This window comes from Nomia melanderi, chromosome 12 (genome assembly GCF_051020985.1).
Source record: "Nomia melanderi isolate GNS246 chromosome 12, iyNomMela1, whole genome shotgun sequence".
In the NCBI taxonomy this organism is placed as follows: domain Eukaryota; kingdom Metazoa; phylum Arthropoda; class Insecta; order Hymenoptera; family Halictidae; genus Nomia; species Nomia melanderi.
Window position 1 is genome coordinate 11,947,188 of NC_135010.1, and position 18,734 is coordinate 11,965,921.

The window sequence follows — 18,734 nt, forward strand, 5'->3', positions numbered from 1 at the left end:
ATCTCCCAATAATGACTCAAAAGCTCAAAAGTTCTATTCCCACGAGGGAATACTTTATTAAAAAGCGCTCAAGATAATTTTTAAAAATCCCCCCTCCTTTTTCATGATTAGAGGCGCCACCTATTACGAGAACGCTCAAACTACTAGCCATATAGTCCCATATTGTTTCCGCTAGCTGGCACCATGAATGTTTTATCTGTGTTCTTTTCACTCTCATAAATTTATCCTGGTTTTTCCTTCTGCTTTGGTTGGTTGCGCCACCTATCTCGAGAGTGCTCAAACTTTTAATTAAATGGTACCAGATAGTCTCTGCTAAGTGGCGCCCCGAAATGAACTATCTCATTCCTTCTCATTCCTGTAGATATATTATTCGGCTCTTATATAGTGCTGTAGGCCTTTGGTTTAATAGTTCATAGGGCAAGGGTCGACGTCCAGTGGCCGCGCTGAGCTCAATTGTTATGGCGGCTCAGTTTCGGCATGTCCTTGTGATTTGTCGTCTGCTGTCTTCGTCCTGCGGCGCGGTCAGTAAGAATGATCTGTCACCCTTTGGATGAGGTGAACTGTATGTATTTCGAAATAAATTGACTGGTAATAAAAATCTGTTTCTTTTAAATTATTTTGTTATTCGATATATATGTTTCTACTTTCTTATAATGTATACAAGTTTCGTAGGTTATGTCTTCAGTAAACAAGTTACTTATCAGTTCTGGGACTTATTATTGGTTCATGTGATAATTGTGATAAAACCAGATAGCAAGTTTAAATCATTCATATAAAACGAGTAATTCGGGTTTCTTCATCAGAAGAAACAGTTCCATTGTAAAAGTTAGTGACATAACCATTTGAATATATCAAATTTGAGATTTCAGAGTAGTGTTACAATTCACTATTAAATATGGTTCCAAAAGTCGTTATTGTTGGCTCGTGTATGATTGATTTTACTTGGTAAGTAATAATATTTATAATAAATAAGAAGATATAGATCCTTATGATATTTAAATATTCATACTTTGTTTCTTTCATCATTGCAATATTCCATAAATAACAAAGATATTTCTTTACTTTCTTTCATGTTTCATTTTTAAAGAATATCAATACTAAAAATACTTTTGCTGATCAAAGTAGATTTCAAGAAATACATGTTATAGATTCCAAAACATTTGTTTCACTGTAGTAAGAATGTATTTTTGTTTTAGCTTTTCTCCTCGTTTACCAAAACCCGGTGAAACCCTTATTGGTAGCAAGTATGAAATAAAGTATGGTGGTAAAGGTGCTAATCAATGCGTGACTGCTGCAAAGCTTGGTGCATCCACCGCAATTGTTGCATGTGTACAATACTTTAATCTCTTTCATTCTTCTAAAACCATTCAATTAACTCTTGCACTATCAGGAAGGTAATTACACAGCCTTAAAACAATCTTGAACAAATGTAAAATTAAAACACATGTTACTTTCTCAATTTGCATTACCATGACTTGCTTATTCCTTAAGATAAGTCTGAATTGCTTTAAGATCTTGCCAGTGCACGGGTTAATTCCTAACAAAATAATTACAAATAAAAATCCTTCTGCAATTCGTTTCTCATACAGTTAGGCTCGGACACGTACGCACAGGAATACTTAAAAATATTTAAACAAGAGAATGTGAATGTTTCCCACATTCACATACAGGAGAATCAGCACAGTGGGATAGCGCATATCACCGTTGCCGATAACGGTAGGAGAACATTCTCAATCATTTCAGATTGTTGCATAAAAATGCGTCTTCAGATAATGGTTTCTAGATTACACACCTCCGCGGAGATTATACAGAACGCTCTTTACATTTGCCCATAAACGCTTATTCTTTTTAGGCGAGAACAGCATAGTGGTCGTGTTAGGATCAAACGCGTCGTTGACCTCGAAATATGTGGACGCCGCTGCGGAGGCAATCAGAGATGCTGCAGTTTTATTGTGCCAACTCGAGACGCCCCTGGAAACCACGCGGCACGCTTTAAAGCTCCATAAAGGCCACGGTTAGTTGCGTCTGGTAACGCCTCGTCGTTCTTCCATTCAATGACTGTAGCTGCATAAAATGTAATGCGATAGGTCTGTCGATCATCAATGGAGCGCCTGCGATGGAACACGTTGATCCAGAGATTCTGTCGCTCTGCGACATATTCTGCGTTAATGAGACAGAGGTACGGAGATCACTGACTGGCATCCTTAAGTCCTAGAATCAAGGGGATATAAATTAGAAAATAATTCAGTGTCACACTAGAATTAACGGTATATAATTGAGCAACTACAAATTAACACGTTGAATGGGGGTCATCGGAGACCAAAATTGAATTACTAGTTCATTCAATTAAACGACGATTGTTTGAAACATTTCTATATTATAAACAATGCTACCTGATGTGATATTCAGCTAAATGAACATGTAACAATAATGCAATCTAATCAAATGATTCAATAGTATATTTTTTTGTGTATTTTGCTCTATAAAATTGTGCATTGAACGTGTTAAATGGATAAATACTCTAGGCAGAAGTTATGACTGGAGTGCAGCCCCTGGGATTGTCAAGTGTACAGGAAGCTATTGACAAACTTCTGGACTACGGCTGCAATACAGTTATCCTGACTTTGGGAGAAATGGGAGCAGCGTTCGCGTCCAAGGAAAATAGAACTGCTACCATGGTTCCTACGACGCCTGTCCAACCCGTGGATACTACTGTACGTTTACTGTTCTATTTTCCCTAGTCTATGGGATATCTCACCACAAAAAATATTCCAAAGAAAAGCACAAAGGCAAAATTATTCACTTAACACGTTCGCTACCATTATTTCGGCGACGGTCTCGATTATATTTTCAATCCAATGAATCTTCTAAAAATATTAGAAAAATGAAACTGAAATATAATATCGTAGGATTATGGGATTAACACTTTGCCACGTCAACCGAATTCGAGTGACACTATCTTCACAGAAACTGGGACATTCAACCGAATTTTGTTAGATATATGAAATAACGAAGATAATGTAGAAATGATTAAGAACCTTGACTTCTCAGTTTCTAGTTAATAAAGAAACTTTTGACAAGTGTTTACGCGGCAAAGTGTTAATTTCATTTTTATTATATAAGATATAAGATTATGGCCTCTTCAATAGAACACGCTGGTGGTCATTAATTAATTTACGGTTTGAAAGGACGACGATTGCATCGCTAATGCTCATTGTATATGCGCAGGGTGCTGGAGACGCGTTTCTGGGCGCACTCGCATATTTTAAAGCATATCATCCTGCGCTTCCAATGGACGAGTGCATTAGAAGAGCTTGCGTGGTTGCCACGGAATCTGTCCTGAAAGTCGGCACGCACGCGAGCTTCCCTACCAGGAGCAGCCTGTCACCCGATTTGTTTCTGTGATCCAATAAAAACTGTTCTATTGTTAGCGTGATCCGTTATTCATTGTGCAACAATTTTATTTCAATGCCCATGTCCTCTTACCACTTAGTGATCTTTTTCAAAAGACATTTCTGTAGAATATTCTTTCTCTTTGTCACCTGTTAACCCTTTGCACTTGAAAGGTGACTCCCAGTCGCCAGATGATTTGATCCAACAAAGTAAATTTTGGTGTTTACCATTAACCTTTGCATACTGCATTGGTACGTGAAATATTAACCCTTAGCACTCCACATAGTTTTGTGATACGTCAGCAACTCTTACCAATTTTGATAGTAGTCCTACTGAAAATTAACAATGTTATAACATGTCCTAGACCTTTAATTCCCTTAGTACAAACTTTCTATATTTGGAAGATCTAATAATCTTAAGGTAGTTTCCTTAAAATTCATTGAAATATTTAATATCAGAACTGGTGCAATATTGGAGCCTACAGAGTTCAAAGGGTTAAAAGAAAATCTTGTCTATATCTAATTAGAAAGTATAGAATATTTCAAGTGAGAAACTTTCGAGTGGAAAGGGTTAATATTACTCTCTGTATAATGTGATTGGAGAAATATTGAAATTAACAGCCTTGTTCCTCGATGTGTGACTTCTCTTCGAGTTAATTTCGCAAAATACCCTCTTTTGATTGATTTATCGAAATCAATTTCTTGAATGATTTCTGAGAAAATCGTAGCCTCTGCTATAATCGCGGAAGAGACACGAGATTGATCGTTTTGACTCATCTGGTAGTTCCAGTGTCAAATTAGAATGTCATCGGTCTCTCTAATTTCTATAATTGCTGATAAAGAGAAACTCTGAGAAACATTTACGTTAATTTATAAGTGACGTAAATATCATTACATCGCCTGTTAATCGTCAGGCAATTAATGTTTCACTCTAAATTCGATGGGTCCCCGAATGAATTAAGTACATCTCGGAATTCATTAGCAACCTCGGAAGATGAACGAGATAAGGTGAATCATCGGGCTACTAGAGAATGGAAGAGGCGCGAAAAGGAAAAGCAGAAAGAGAAAGGAATAGGAATATCTGACTCTTGGGAATCCTGACGGTGAAAGGTCTTTATTGGAAACACCAACTGCACGAATGACGATGATGGCCGATGAACTTTTATCTGATCGCCATTCGGCCGGGTCGTTGTATCGAGTGTGTGAGAGGACTGCGTTGGTCCGAAATCGTCAGGAATTTAACCAGTTAACACGTCCGTGCCACGGAAATTTCGTTCATATTTTCCTTATGCACTGTACTGATTTTTTGAATAAAATATTAAGTTATATTCAAGTTCTTTTAATTTCATATATTTTGATATCGTTTCTTGATGTTTTTGGTGCTGTGTAACGTATAGCTATTCTTGATCATGTGTCCCTTAGAAATATTTTGTTACAAAAATTAACGTGTACCACATGTACACTTGGCACTGAACGTGTTAACTGTGGAATTTAGTTGGGAAAACCTCTCGTCCTGCGCGCAATAAAATAAAAAAATGGAGCGTGCGCTCATCGAACGCAGGAGGAATAAACATGTATATTTCAATGAAAGATCAAAGCGAAACAAAGAATTACATGTTTACGTGAGAAAATGAAGAATTCATCGCTGAAAGGATTGGCATCGTGTCAAGCTTCACGATGACATGTATACTCGTCAAATCTTTTTCATTGCAGAAAGTGAAATCGCGCGGCATTTAACGTGTTAATGAACGTTACAACTCCCAGATGAGCGTCTGCTTTAATAATCGCAAAAAGAAGAAATATCGAACCGTGCTTCTAGTGTTAATAACGCAACGAAGTCGATGATACTCCAAGGATTGCAACGCCAAATTAACCAGTTAACTGTGTTTGACCAGTATACGCGTCATCGTATTGTTTTCAGCGATGAATTCTTTATTTTCCCACATAAACATGTAATTCTTCCTTGTTTCGCTTTGATCTTTCATTGAAATATACTTTATGTTTATTCCTCCTGCGTTCGATGAGTGCACGCTCCATTTTTTTATTTTACCGCGCGCAGAACCAGAGGTTTTTCCAACTAAATTCCACAGTTAACTGATCAACAATTCTCGCTGCTTTTCTTCGCCGCAAAAGAATATTTATGAAAACGTCCAAGATTTTCATGATGCTTAACGTTGACTATTACGGTGGTCACCGGTGACCGGCGCTTCCAAATTGCTTGAAAACAATTACAATAAGAAAATTGATATTGGATGAGAATATCCAGTAACACGAGAAGCTAGATAATAGTGTAATATGAGTATTGCAATACCAAAACAATAATTATTCCTGATACTACTTTCCTCTATTATAAATAATAATAATAATAATTTTAAAAGAAATAAGAAAGAAAAGAATAAAAATTTTAAAAGAATAAATCTTACTATAACGAAATGCTCGAAATTCTCGTGGCAAATGCGTTGTGTTAACACGTTGAATGGCGGGTCACCGGTGACCCCAACCAAATTGAGTTACTACAATTCACTCGATGAAACGATTATTTGGAAACATTCCTATATTGCAAATAATGCTACCTAATTCCGTGATATTCAACTAGAAGAACGTGCAACAATAATACAATTCAATCGAATGATTTAGTTTAATATTTCTCCATTTTCTGTATTTTCCTTTATAAAATCATGCGGCAATCAACGTGTTAACCCTTAGCACTCCAGATGGTTTTGTAACCTATCAGCAACTGCAACTAATTTTTATAGTATCCCTAGCGAAAATGAAAAATGCTATAACATTTCTTAGATCTTTTATTTTCCTTCTCACTGCAAAATTTAGATGTGTGAAAAATCTAATAATTTTTCTAACAAAATATCTTTAAGAGACACGTCAAGAATAGCTGCATACGTTACAAAGCGTCGAAAACACCAAGAAACGCTATCAAAACATATAAAACTAAAAAAAGAAACTCGAACGCAACTTAACATTTTATTTAAAAAATCAACACCGAAATTTCCGTGGCGCGGATCGTGTTAATGTTAATGATCCCGCCGTTCACGGACATTCCGATACCGTAACAGCTTCGCGCGAGGAACCAGTTACAGCCGAAAATGCAAAACGGAAATGCAAAAGCGAGGCGAATGTCTGTTTAATTGACGCCCCGTCCCGGCGTGCGCGTCGATGAGATATCCGTCGTGCGTGAACACGCCGGCAGGAAAAGGTGTTTACCGGAGAGCGCGTGCGAGAGCGCGTGCATCCATCATCCGGGATGTGGACGTCGCGGCGGCCCGTCGAACGAACGGAGGCGGTTTCCCTCCCCCGTTTTTCCGCGATTCCCGTGAATCGAGGACGCCGCGGCAGGCTAGGCACGAATTTCTCTTCCTCCAAAAGTACGCGCGTGCGGTGACGTCCGCGCGGATCGAGATAACCCGACGCAACGCTAAATTACATATTTAAGGGAACTCGCTCTCGGTGTCATCGAGGCACGCGCGCGCGCGCGCGCTCGCGCTCGCGCTCGCGGCCATCCCAGGAGGAAACGGGCCCAGTGACGTCAAACGCTTTGTCGGATGAAGCATCCAACGATCGATTCTGTGGGCCCCGTTCGCGGTCACGCGGGGTGGGAGAGGATGTGCACGCACTAAGCTCCGCCCGGGTAGGGCCACTACCTACGTTCCTGTCACACGGAGTGATAAAAAATCCTTCGGAGCACTACCGGACACTCAGTTTTCAACAAACCGTAGCACCGCCAACAACTGCCACCTCTCAGGTACTCGCGGTGCAACCCTGCAACCTGCCGGTATACCTCGTACTCTCCAGAGATCATCCTTCGATCTCTCCTTCAACGAAGAAATCCGATTCGATAGCCATCAACCATCGAGTCAAAGCGACCGGAGACTCCGTAATTGCCGTTTTGTGCTCGAGATCCTGTGATACGTGTGCCGGACCGTTCGTCTCGAGGTACTCTAAGGCCGCTGGAAGAAGGCACGCCGCAAGAGGGAGCGGAGACAATTACCGGCGCCTTTGTATCGGTCAGCTTTGATAAACAAGTGGGAGGCGAGCAGACGAGCAGAGAGACAAGGGTTCATCGAGGAAGCTCCGAGCGATGTCGCTTTACATTGTCCTGCTGAACCTCCTCTTCTCCGCGGTGCTCGCCGACTTCAGCGGCAGCGGGCCGCTGCTGGACGGCCTCGTTTCGTCCAGGAGACCGGCCAGGCGTCACTCGCGTCATCGGCACCGCGGCAACCACCACCTGGACCAGTGGGTGCTCAGACACTCGTACCAGGACTCCGATGAAGCGAGCAAGCCCGACTCGTCGGTGGAAAACGAGACGCTGGGCAGTTTCCTGGAGAGCTTTCCCATCGAGCGTTTCGACGAGTCGAACGAAACTGAGAGTCGGGGAGCGACTGGGTCGAAACACCGCCACCGTCATGGCGCCTCCGACAGGAGCAAGAGGAGGAGCTTGGTGGACACGGATGATTCCGAGGTGTTCCAGGAGATCCCGCACGAGCTGCCGGCCATTCGTTTGGAGAGGTACAAGGAGCAGTCCGTCTGCAAGTACACCGTCGAGAACGAGATGAGCAGCGGCCTGACGCACATCCGCTGCCAGCAGCCGGGGAAGATCAAGAGCGACCCCAGGGACCACAGATACTGCGTGCAGACCTACATGTACACCAAACCCGGCTGCGAGTATGACGTCGCGCGCGGCAACGTCAAGCTTTACACCGGCTGCTTGTACGTTATCGGGAAGCTACCCTCGAAGCAGATAGATACTATATTTATGAACGATTAAATAGCGTCGGAATAGAAATTCGTGCCCGGGGTAGACAATTGACAGTTTAGGGTAATTTTCATCAGTGAAGCTTCGTAGATTCAGACCTTTGCACTCCAAAAATTTGGAAATATTCGATTTATTTTTATGAGGTATAGATGACATTTTTTAAACTGAACTTGAGAAATCTGCGAGATAAGAACAATGGTATCCTATTTCCACGTTTCGCGTATCGATAGATTACTCAAGACTTAATTACAATTTTATGCAATCGAGTGGCGACTGAGTGCTTTGGAGTGCAAAGGTTAGAGGATGCACCGTGAAACTGTTCGAGTTCGGTTTAGAGGATCGCCGGTCGTCATTCTTCGTTATTTATTCTGTCGCCTAGCTCGTTAACCCCTTGCCTTACGATTGACTTCTATGGTCGATAGTTTAATGATCCGTCGAGAGAAAAGGGATTCAGAGGTATATATCAATCTTTGCTACAAAGGATCGATAACAGAACGATATTCGATTTTTGCGACGTTATTGCAAGGCAAAGGGTTAACTCATATTTATTTACTTAAGCAGGGAACGCGGAAGATTATAAGTTTCCAACCCCCGTCGTCTAGACTAGTTCTTCGCGGGTTTTCGTCGGTATTTCGATGGAACACCCGCGAAGATCTTGAATTCGGCTGACCGCTCGCGAATTCTAATAGCGCGGGTTCACGACAGATGGTGCAACACTGCCGCGAGCCAATTGCCATTGTAAATCTACGTATCAACAACGAGAGCTTGCTCGATAGACGCGCGGGGTATTCCCATTTGCTCAATCTTCACTTCGTTATACAAGAACCGGTCGCCAGGTATCGCTCAAAGGTGACACCACCGTCATCGGCTCGTACCGAGAGACACTTACTCTTACGCCTATTTATTTATTTATTTATTTATTTATTCGCTCACTTCTTAGCTGTGGTTGTGATAAGAACATAGAAGACCGTTCGTCGCGAGCGTCTCGGACGCGACGTCGAACGGCCGTTACCATTGTTTCGGCGAGCAATTCGCCGACTTCTCCGCGAGGCACTCCGCGTAATTTATACACGCGTTTCCCATGGAATTCACTGGGAGAGAAGAATAAAGTGTACCTTCTTACTGGGAACCACGTTCGCACCCCTTGTTTCATTTTACCTTGATCGCCGCTACTTAATCGCCGGCGTAACGACACGCGAGAATTTATACGCTAAGCCGGGTTTGATCCACTGCGAGCGTAAACTGATTTAATAGTTCATTCTTTATGGGCGGCCATAAAACGTGACCGGTATACACAAATTAGTTTCCATGAACTTGAGAGCCGTTTCGAGATTTCGCCCCCGCGCGCCCCCCGCCGGCCGGCCGTAAAATCGGGGAATAAAATATACCGGCGTATTTTCACTGTTCCCCCGTGTTCCGAACGTTTTACAGATTCGCCGGCGTTAAGCGGGGCCGTTATTCCCACCGCTTCTGAAATATTTCAACGCCTCGACCGGCCGCCGTATTAGCCGTGAAATCACCGCGATGCCACCGCGCGACGCTGCCGCCGGAGACGACCGGCGCGGGCCGTTCCGCGGTTTTACGGGCTTTAAATTATCTCAACTGTAATCCTCGCGAATTTTCGCGCCGCTCCTGCCGCTCGCCGATGCATCGCGCCGAGGTGCTCGGTGATGGAAAGATCGGACTTCTTCGATGGGCCGCGGCGCGAAATATTCTATCGCGAACGAAGTTCGACGGAGGCGCCGGATGGGGCGGAATGACGCTTGGACCTCTTTTACCGTGATTGGAAAGACGAGCTTCTGAGGAATGAGTGGATTATTGATTGGATTATTAAAATGAATGGATTGTTAAGGCGATGATCCAGTGACGATTGTTTTACTGTTAGGAGCTGTTACTTGCGGCATATCCTAAGTATTTAGCACTGATAGTATTATATTTGATACCAAGCACGAGGTAGCATTGAATTTTAGGTTGCAATGAGAGAATTTCGGATTTCTATAAACTATACATAGTTCGACTGGCAGTAGTTTTATTGTTATGAAGTGTTACTTGCGAGATACCCTAAGTATTTAGCACTGATAGTATTATATTTGATACCAAGCACGAGGCAGCATTGAGTTTTGTGGTTACAATAAGAGAATTCTGAATTTGTATAAAGAAACTATACATAGTTCGACTGGCAGTAGTTTTATTGATACGAACTGTTACTTACGGGATACCCTAAGTATTTAGCACTGATAGTACTAGCTTTGGTACGAAGCACGAGGCAGCACTGAATTTTGCAGTTGCAACGAAATAGAGACAGCAGAACGTCGAGTTCGACTGCAGAACGATAACGCTAGAAATTAATCAAAGCCAATTGAGGAAGCGGGCTATACCTCTACCGGGAAAAAACGAAAGTTCGATGTAATCCGTCCTGGCTATAGACGCGCGCGTTAGCGGTTCACTTTCGACATAGGAAAAACCTGAAAATTCTGTTACCGCCCGTCTATATAAAAGTGAATGAGGAAATCGCGTGACGGAAATTCGAAGTCCTTCGTCAAAAAGGTTTCACAAACCCGATAGCCAGTCATCGGCGATTGTCCGACGCGATGGGAAAATTGGCTCCGCGATCGCAGCGGACGCTCGCAGTTTAGGAAGTCTCGCGGCGGGAACGATAAAGCGTTATGCATCATGGGGAACAGGCTCGGTTTCATTGGGAGTCGCCACGGGTACCAAAGTTCAATTTTTCGATCGTTCTTCTCTACGATTTATTCAACCGTTTCGTACCCAGAAGTCTACAGTGATTGTCCTTCCAAATTTCTGGGTGCAGGACGCGTTCGTTGGCAAGGATTTCTCAGCGTTTCGCTAACATTGAATCCTACACGACTGGCAATGTGACTCGTTGATATCTGCCGTACAGAACGAGCGTGAGATCATCGATCACTTATTCTTAATTGCTCGGTTGATCAATGAAACGCGAGTGCATTAATCGCGAGTGGAAATCGCTAAGGAAACAAATGGTACTATGTTACTCGCGAACGGGAGCGTGTTTATGTAAAACATTTTTCTTCCACCGACCGGTTCTACCATCAGGGTTCTCCGGCTTGCTTAATCCATTCGCGGTAACAGACCGCATTACTTAGCACCGTTAATTTTATCTAATTCGTGATTCACGCGCGATGATATTCTTAATATCGTAACAGGGACTCTCGAAATTTAGCTTGTGACATGAACGGGACAGTTTCTCACATTTTCGAGTTTTATTTTCTGCAATCGGCATTCCGTCCTTCGATAGCAAGGTTTACTTCAATCATTCTGACTTTTACAATGACTTTAGAATTTCGTTTCTCTTCGCAGACGAAGATTTTGTAAAGTATACGAAACCTGCAGATTCTGGAAAATTGGATATTGAATGCTCAAATCATAGGGAAAGCTGTATACTGATTTCTTGCTTTGAGCAGTTAAATCATTTGTTTGCAACTTGGTATTCCAAACATGAAAGTTTCCCGGCAAAATGTCGACATTCGTCTGTAAAGGGTTAATAACCGAGCAGCACGTAAACTCGGATTTTCTAAACTCAATTCGGAGTTAATTAGTATTTTGTAACAATAGAAAACCAAAAGACCAGGAGACATTTCATTATAAGCCGTGTGACAGTCAACATCTCATAATCCGTGTGACAGTCAACATAGTATCATAAATTTCAACACTTCGTACGGTCAACTTCCCACAATCCAGTGTAGCAGTCAGCTTTTCAACACTTAGCATGATAGTCATTAAACCTACAGTCCACTTATACATATTCGGCAGGACCTCATCCATTCAAGTTCCTCCGCGTCATTTAATCGTCGCTAATGTAATTGTCGACGCTGCGAGGCATATACAGATATACTAATTTCTATTATTCGGTGGATGAGCTTGCGGTTTCGCGTCCTGATGCATTAGTCACCGACATAGAGGAGTAATCTATCTACTATCTCCCTCTTCGCTGTAAATAGTTAACTGGAACTCATTAGTCCTCAGCTTTAAATAGAATTTATTAACTTGACCAAACCATTCGGCTTCGTAAGATTGCTTTATTTCCGTTCATTAGCCTATGGTTCTCTTTATAAGGAAACTAAAATAGATCTACATAACAGTACAACCTAAAATTCTGTACAAAGTTGCAAACAATCTACACGCGAAAGAAACAACCTAATTTTTCAATGTTCTCCAATCCTCCTAATCTCCCAGATCTCTTAATAGTTCATCTGTCCATAAAACAAGGAAACTAAAATAGACCTCCATAACAATCCTCTACAACCTAAAATTCTCTACAAAGTTACCAACAATCACAATTTTCCAATGTTCTCCAATCCTCCGAATCTCCCAGATCTCCAAACACAATCCCCTATAGTTCATCTGCCCATAAAACCATGACCTAACCGCGAGTTCCTCCAGTCCAACGTCGTCTCTAATATTACGATTAACTTACAGGCGACTTTCATAAGTTTCTCGAAACTTTCTTTATATCCCAAATATCAAAGTAGCTCTACCAAACAGAACCCCTATTAGTAAACCAGTAATTCCCAAATTAAAAGGGTAGAGAGCACTATGCTCTAGGTATCTTTCAACCCTTCGCGGACGAACGTCTACATTTCGTCAAGATGAAAGTTTCGTATTTAAAAAACTAAGTCATGCACGAATGATTTGATTACTAGAACAGCAAGATATCACGTAGTTTCCTTTTTTTATATTAATTTAGCAACTGACAAGTAATTCAGCTTCATCTGTTGAAGGTTTAAAACCATCCGCAAAGGGTTGAAAAGCCAGTCCTGTCAAAAAAAAACAATTCCTCCAGTTCAACATACAACATACTCCCAGCCATTACGCAAATATGTCCAAATCCTCCTTCACTCATCATAAAATCATTCACCTATCTCAGAGCACCGCAGCCATTGTATGAAGGTTTCGCAAATTTCATAGAATCTCCGTCCGCAAAGGATTGAAAGCCAGTCCTGTCCAAAAACAATTCCTCCACTTCAACATACAACATACACCCAGCCATTATGCAAATATGTCCAAATCCTCCTTCGCTCATCACAAAATCATCCATCTATCTCAGAGCACCGCAGCCGTTGCACGAAAACTCCAAATGTCAGGGCTGCGTGGGTTCGAGGATCAGCCGAATGTCACAACGTTTGACGTAACGGTAATACGGGGAATCGGAATGATCGTATGTAGGCGTCCTATCAGTTTTCCGGCGGAAAGAAGCTAACTAGCTCTCAAACCGCAGCGACGCATAGGCTGCTGGTAGCGGCCGGGCAAGAAGGAGCGTCTTTTCCTTCTGATACCGGCCCAGAGATTTCTCCGTACGATGGAGAGCGGCGCGTGACGTAGGCGCGGCCGGTGTCGTTGGACGCTGATTCAGCCGCGATTCCGCGTATACGCGTGTTGCCGCGGTATTCCCTGATAAAGCACGCGAGCCGGCTGATCGTGCATTAGCGGGCGACGCGCCGCGCCGCGCCGGTCGCGTGTGTCGTAATTTAATCGGCGCGCGACGAAAGCGCTACCGGCGCGCGCGATGGAAAAAGGCAGGCCGTGAGCCGAACACATTCGTGAAATTCCCGCGTGTGTCACTGGGAACGCGATGTACCTGTGCCGCTGACCAATCGGCGCGGCCGATCTACAATGTAAATACAGATCGCCCCCCCCCTTTACCGAAACGATCCGCCGATCGGATCCGCTGCGCGCCGAGGGGAACGCAAATGACTCAACCGGGGCAAACCTGTCGGCGGCTGATTTTTTTTCAGACGTTCTCGGGAATTCACCGGTGTTCCCACATCGTTGCCCACACCTGCCGCTCGCTCGAGGTGACGATGATCGATCAGCCGGTGGAAGGGATTCACTTTGCGACAAGTATCGCGAGAGGAATGCGGGTTTCGGTTGATCGGCTTTCATCTTTTCTTGTCTCGTTAGCCGCTTGCCTTGTAATAATGCGCGATGTGGTGAAGGTTTCAGTGAAGAAGAAAATAGAAACTGATTTACTAATTGGGTGGTTATGATAATAACCAGTAAACTAATCCAACTGTCCGATAGCTCTATCTCCTTCGCTATGAGAATTTTAATTTAATTCACATCACAATTCCTACGTAAACAAATAGAAACTCTCGACAGTTCTGTAATCCAAACACACTATCGTCGTAGTATATAGAAGAAAATAGAAACTAATTTACTAATTGGGTAGTTGTGATAATAACCAGTAAACTAATCCAACTGTTCGATAACTGTATCTCCTTCGCTATGAGAATTTTAATTTAATTCACATCACAATTCCTACGTAAACAAATAGAAACTCTCGACAGTTCTGTGATACAAACACACGATGATTGACTAACATTTATATTTGTTAACCCTTTGCACTCGGAAGTTTTTCACTAGAAATATTCAATATTCTTCGATGAGATACAGACGATGTTCCTCGAAACTAATTAACGAGGAAACATATATAAATTAAGAAGGAAAGTTATTTTATTTCAATATTCCATATATTGATGCATCATACAAAGCTTAATATTATATGTAAGACTTTATAATTTTGCAAATCAAATCAAGTGTCCCGAATGCAAAGGGTTAAGGTTATGATAGCGAAGGTGATAAGACTATTGAAAAGTTGGATTAGTTTATTGGTTATTATCATAACTAACTAATTTGTTAAGATGTTACCATGTTAGTTATCGATGACCGACGCTTGTGAATAACTTGGAAATAATCGTATGCAAGACGATCGATGTCGGATCGAAATGTTTAACCCCTTGCCGTACAATGACGAGTGAGACTCGCGATGATTTCTATACTAATTTGACAACAATCAATGTTATTCACGGATCAAAGCTCGTAACTGTTTCGCTATTATCAATGTATTATCTTCAAACGAAATTTCTTGAAGTAGAATGGAAAATTTTGCTACTTTTCTTCTAAATAGTAAAATGTTACATGAACTCAGTACCGAAAATAAATAGTACGTCAAGGGGTTAACAACTTAACTTGGTATTAGTCTATAATAAAGATCGTGACGTCAAATAGTGAATAGTTATCGCTACTTTTCTCCGCTAAAGACAATAACCGTATATAAAGAAAGATTCGCATCTTTCTTTTCCAATTGACGCAGTTCGACCTTTCGGCTGAATATTTTTCGATTCTGGAATCCACGAATTTTGTTTTCCTATGAAATTTTGGAGGCCGCGATGAGTCAGCGGTGAAATAATAATATTCAATCGCCGTGCGCGCGTTCTTTTTCAGAAGACGCGGGGACACTGCGAAGATCGGATGACGACAATGAGTACGAGGCACAAAGACCGACGGGTAACGGTAACGAGATACAAAGACTTATCAGCCGGCTAATTAATTAACTACGTCCAATTGTCCGGCTAATTAAGCCTAGAGAATAAAACTGCTAGCGAGGCTCGAAAATGGATATAATACACTTCGTTTCGGGCCAAGCCAATTTACCAATTTGCTCTTTCGCGCTTCGCTGCGGGGAAATATTGTCCGGCGGCTGAAAGTTCGTTCGAAAGGCGCCACCCTTGTTCCTGGGGGTTTCGTCTCGCGGAATTCATCGGCTCCCAGCGCCGGGGTCCGTGCCCTTTCCGCCGGAGAATTTTTCGAGCGATGAACCGATGGAACTCGCGGATAAAGATTCATTTTTGGAACGTTATACGTTGTAATTAACAAACAAAAAATATAATATTTGTAAAGTACTCCGATTGTCACGAGCACTGTTGAGTATATGCTGAGCTTTTCGAAGGACCGCCCAATGTTGGGACTAAATGACTGACTGATAGCTGAGCTGATTCTCAACTGAGTCTTCTCACAAGATTTTAAATGGAATTTAAGAAACATGGATATTACTCGTTTACTTTGAATTATAGTTAGATATTATTCTTCTGTTATCGATGATTCAATAATTATTAGTTATGGAGTTAATTGTTTTCAATAGTTATTAGTTATGAAGTTGTGTCGATCACAGTTGGAAAGTAAATGATAGGGCAAGGGGTTAACGGATCGGAAATACTTTTTTCGCTTACTACCAAAAAATAGCGTAATATTCAAATAAATTCATAGTGACTTAGCATAATACTTAACGTGTTCATCGAATATTACAGTAAATATTACAACAATGATAAGAATAAAATGATTTTGCCTTCATATTCGCATTCATCGCTCAAATCATATTTCTCACTCGTTCCTAATTTACAAAGGAATCATTTGTATCTCGAAATGTTCCATTCTGATTCCATAGAAACTTCACACTTGCTGCAATTAATATTCAAGTATCATAATTTCCCAGCAAGGCGAGACGATACGCGGTGTACGCGATATTCCCGCGTGAACTCTCCGGTGTTGAGGCAAAAATCAACGTAGAAGCGTCCCAGAAACGCGGATCTAATGCGCCTTTGTCGAATTTCCAGCGGGAGCGCGACAGGCAACAGAAGAAAATATAAAAACGAGTATCTGGTCGCTGATACAAGGGTTACCCGATCGTTTTCCCGTGTGCCGAGCGCGAACCGTGCCCCGATTGATCCGGGCAGGCCGTTACGAGCGACTTTTCCCGCGCGGGGGAGGCGAACAGGCTGTTTGCATTCGGCGGAAGACGAACAAACACAAAGTTGCGCACGCGAAAATAGAAAAACAACGTGGCCTCCGCGTCCCCCTCGGCCCGGGCAGCCGATTTTTCGACGCGCGCGATCCGTATCCGAACGAATCAGCGAACGCGACCCGAGAAACTACGGACGCGGCGACGTCTGCCTCTCGCGATGGAAATTACATTCGCAGTATCTAGAATTCTTAGCGTAGGTTAACACTTACCACTCCAGATGGTTTTGTAATCTATCAGCAACTGCAACTAATTTTTATTCTAATTAAATTGTAATCGTAATTCCTAGTTTCACTAAATTGAATAACACTGAAAGTTTCTCATTTGAAATATTCTCCGATGAGATACAGACGATGTTCTTTAAAACTAATTAATGAGAAAACATATAAATTAAGAAGGAAAGTTATTTTATTTCAATATTCCATATATTGATGCATTATTATATGTAAGATATAATTACGAAGTAATAAGTAATTATGAAGCTTAATATTATATGTAAGACTTCATAATTTCGCAAATCAAATCATGTGGTCACTGAGAGTCACCTCTGTGCAAAGGGTTAATAAACTATTTCCCATATTCCCATAAACACGTGAATTACAATTCCCCGTACAATTGCATAAGTTTCTTTTTGTATTCGTATAAGTTCTCACTGTCGCAGAAATACTGTGGTAAACGACATATAAGTGCACGTACACAATTAATCCTACTTCCTGTGTCATTAAAATTTCAAGTATGCATTTGGGCCTAATGGTAATTGATGAAGAAATGTTAGCCTCGAGGATGTCCACATAATTCCCTGTATAAACGAAGTTTCTCCCTGCTTCGAGATCACAGATAAATTGAATACAATAGATCTTCATTAATAAACAATTCTTAATTCTTCCTCACTGATGTATCAGATGTAACTCAGAATCTCGCAACAGAAACATCAACTGACACCAACATCAAGTGACACTTCTCATCGCAAGAGGATCATCACGGACTCCAGCCCGCGGCGAGAAATCCTCGCGAACGATACGAGTCACTCGCGTCCCTCCCCTTTTCCTCCCTGCTCCGCGGACAAATCGCTGCAGCGTGGATTTTTCAACGGTAACGACGCCGCACCGTCTTCGTTTACAATTTCGCGCAACCCTGCGATTCGATACGTCCGCATATATAGTGTTTCACCCCGGAGCCCATTTATTTATTGCGAAGTCTGCGCGGTGCGGCGCGGCCCGCGCGAAAGAGTTGCACGGAGAAATTTCCATCGTACATTGTTGTTTTTGCTGCCGAAAAATATTTTCAATTAACGGCGCGGAACGGCGGCGGGAAGATATCGATAGAAGTGGGGGGCGGGAGGGGAGGTGAGGGTGGATGTACCGACGGGGCAGCAGCGGGAGAGCGGCAAGAGTTTTTCTGGTATCGGATTTCGAAAGAATAATGACCGGTAAAGGTTTCATAACGAGCGGAAACGGGGGAAAACGGCGCGTTCCGCGTTTTTGCGAGATGCTACACTGAAATTTTATATTTTCCCGCAGCGCAAAATAAGAACGCGAAATTTTTCGTCTTGTTGTTGGCGTGTTCGCCTCTCTCTCCTTCTTCTACCCCTTCATTTTTTTTCACCCTCTCCCTCTCCCTCTCTCTCTCTCTCTCTCTCTCTCTTTTTAACGCTGTTTCTTTTTTCTTTCGTTGTTTTCGTTCTTTCTGTTTTTTTTTGTGTTCTTTGTTTTTTCACGTTTTCAGCCCGGGCCGGCTCGGGTCGGGCCGGGACGGGCTGCGGGAAACTTCGCCGGCGGTGCGCGGCCGCCTCAATTAAAACTCCTGAAATATCGTTTATTATAATTTTCATTTAACAAAGGAGGCGGCATCGACTGGCCGGTGCCCCGTTTACAAACGGCGAAACCTTGTTTTTCTTTAATTATCAGGCTTTCCTTTCAATAGGGGCGGCCGGGGGGGCCGGCGCGTTTCGCCGCGG

The 18,734-nt window shown here is 42.4% G+C and overlaps 2 protein-coding genes across 8 annotated transcripts in view; one reads left to right on the top strand and one right to left on the bottom strand.

Moving 5' to 3' along the window:
- Positions 1 to 301: 301 nt before the first annotated feature.
- On the top strand, positions 302 to 3,443 carry LOC116431890 (ribokinase). Of its 2 annotated transcripts, XM_031987951.2 has the most exons (8): positions 302 to 562; positions 863 to 945; positions 1,197 to 1,329; positions 1,590 to 1,716; positions 1,853 to 2,014; positions 2,088 to 2,179; positions 2,526 to 2,714; positions 3,229 to 3,443. In XM_031987951.2, exons 2-8 carry the CDS (start codon positions 896 to 898, stop codon positions 3,403 to 3,405), a joined length of 930 nt encoding a protein of 309 aa, XP_031843811.1. In that variant the 5' UTR covers positions 302 to 562; positions 863 to 895; the 3' UTR covers positions 3,406 to 3,443. The 2 variants fall into 2 exon arrangements, with proteins under 2 accessions (XP_031843811.1, XP_031843805.1); XM_031987945.2 differs by lacking the exon at positions 302 to 562 and having other exon boundaries at positions 795 to 945.
- The window catches only part of LOC116424060 (uncharacterized), a 203,627-nt gene continuing 186,902 nt past the window's right edge, over positions 2,010 to 18,734 (bottom strand). For all 6 annotated transcript variants that reach the window (XR_012999835.1, XM_076372740.1, XM_076372739.1 and 3 more), the window contains one exon: positions 2,010 to 2,211. Coding sequence is in view for 5 of the 6 variants with exons in the window: in XM_076372741.1 (XP_076228856.1) it covers positions 2,189 to 2,211 (23 nt within the window). In the remaining variant the exon portion in view is untranslated. The remainder of the gene's footprint in view (positions 2,212 to 18,734) is intronic.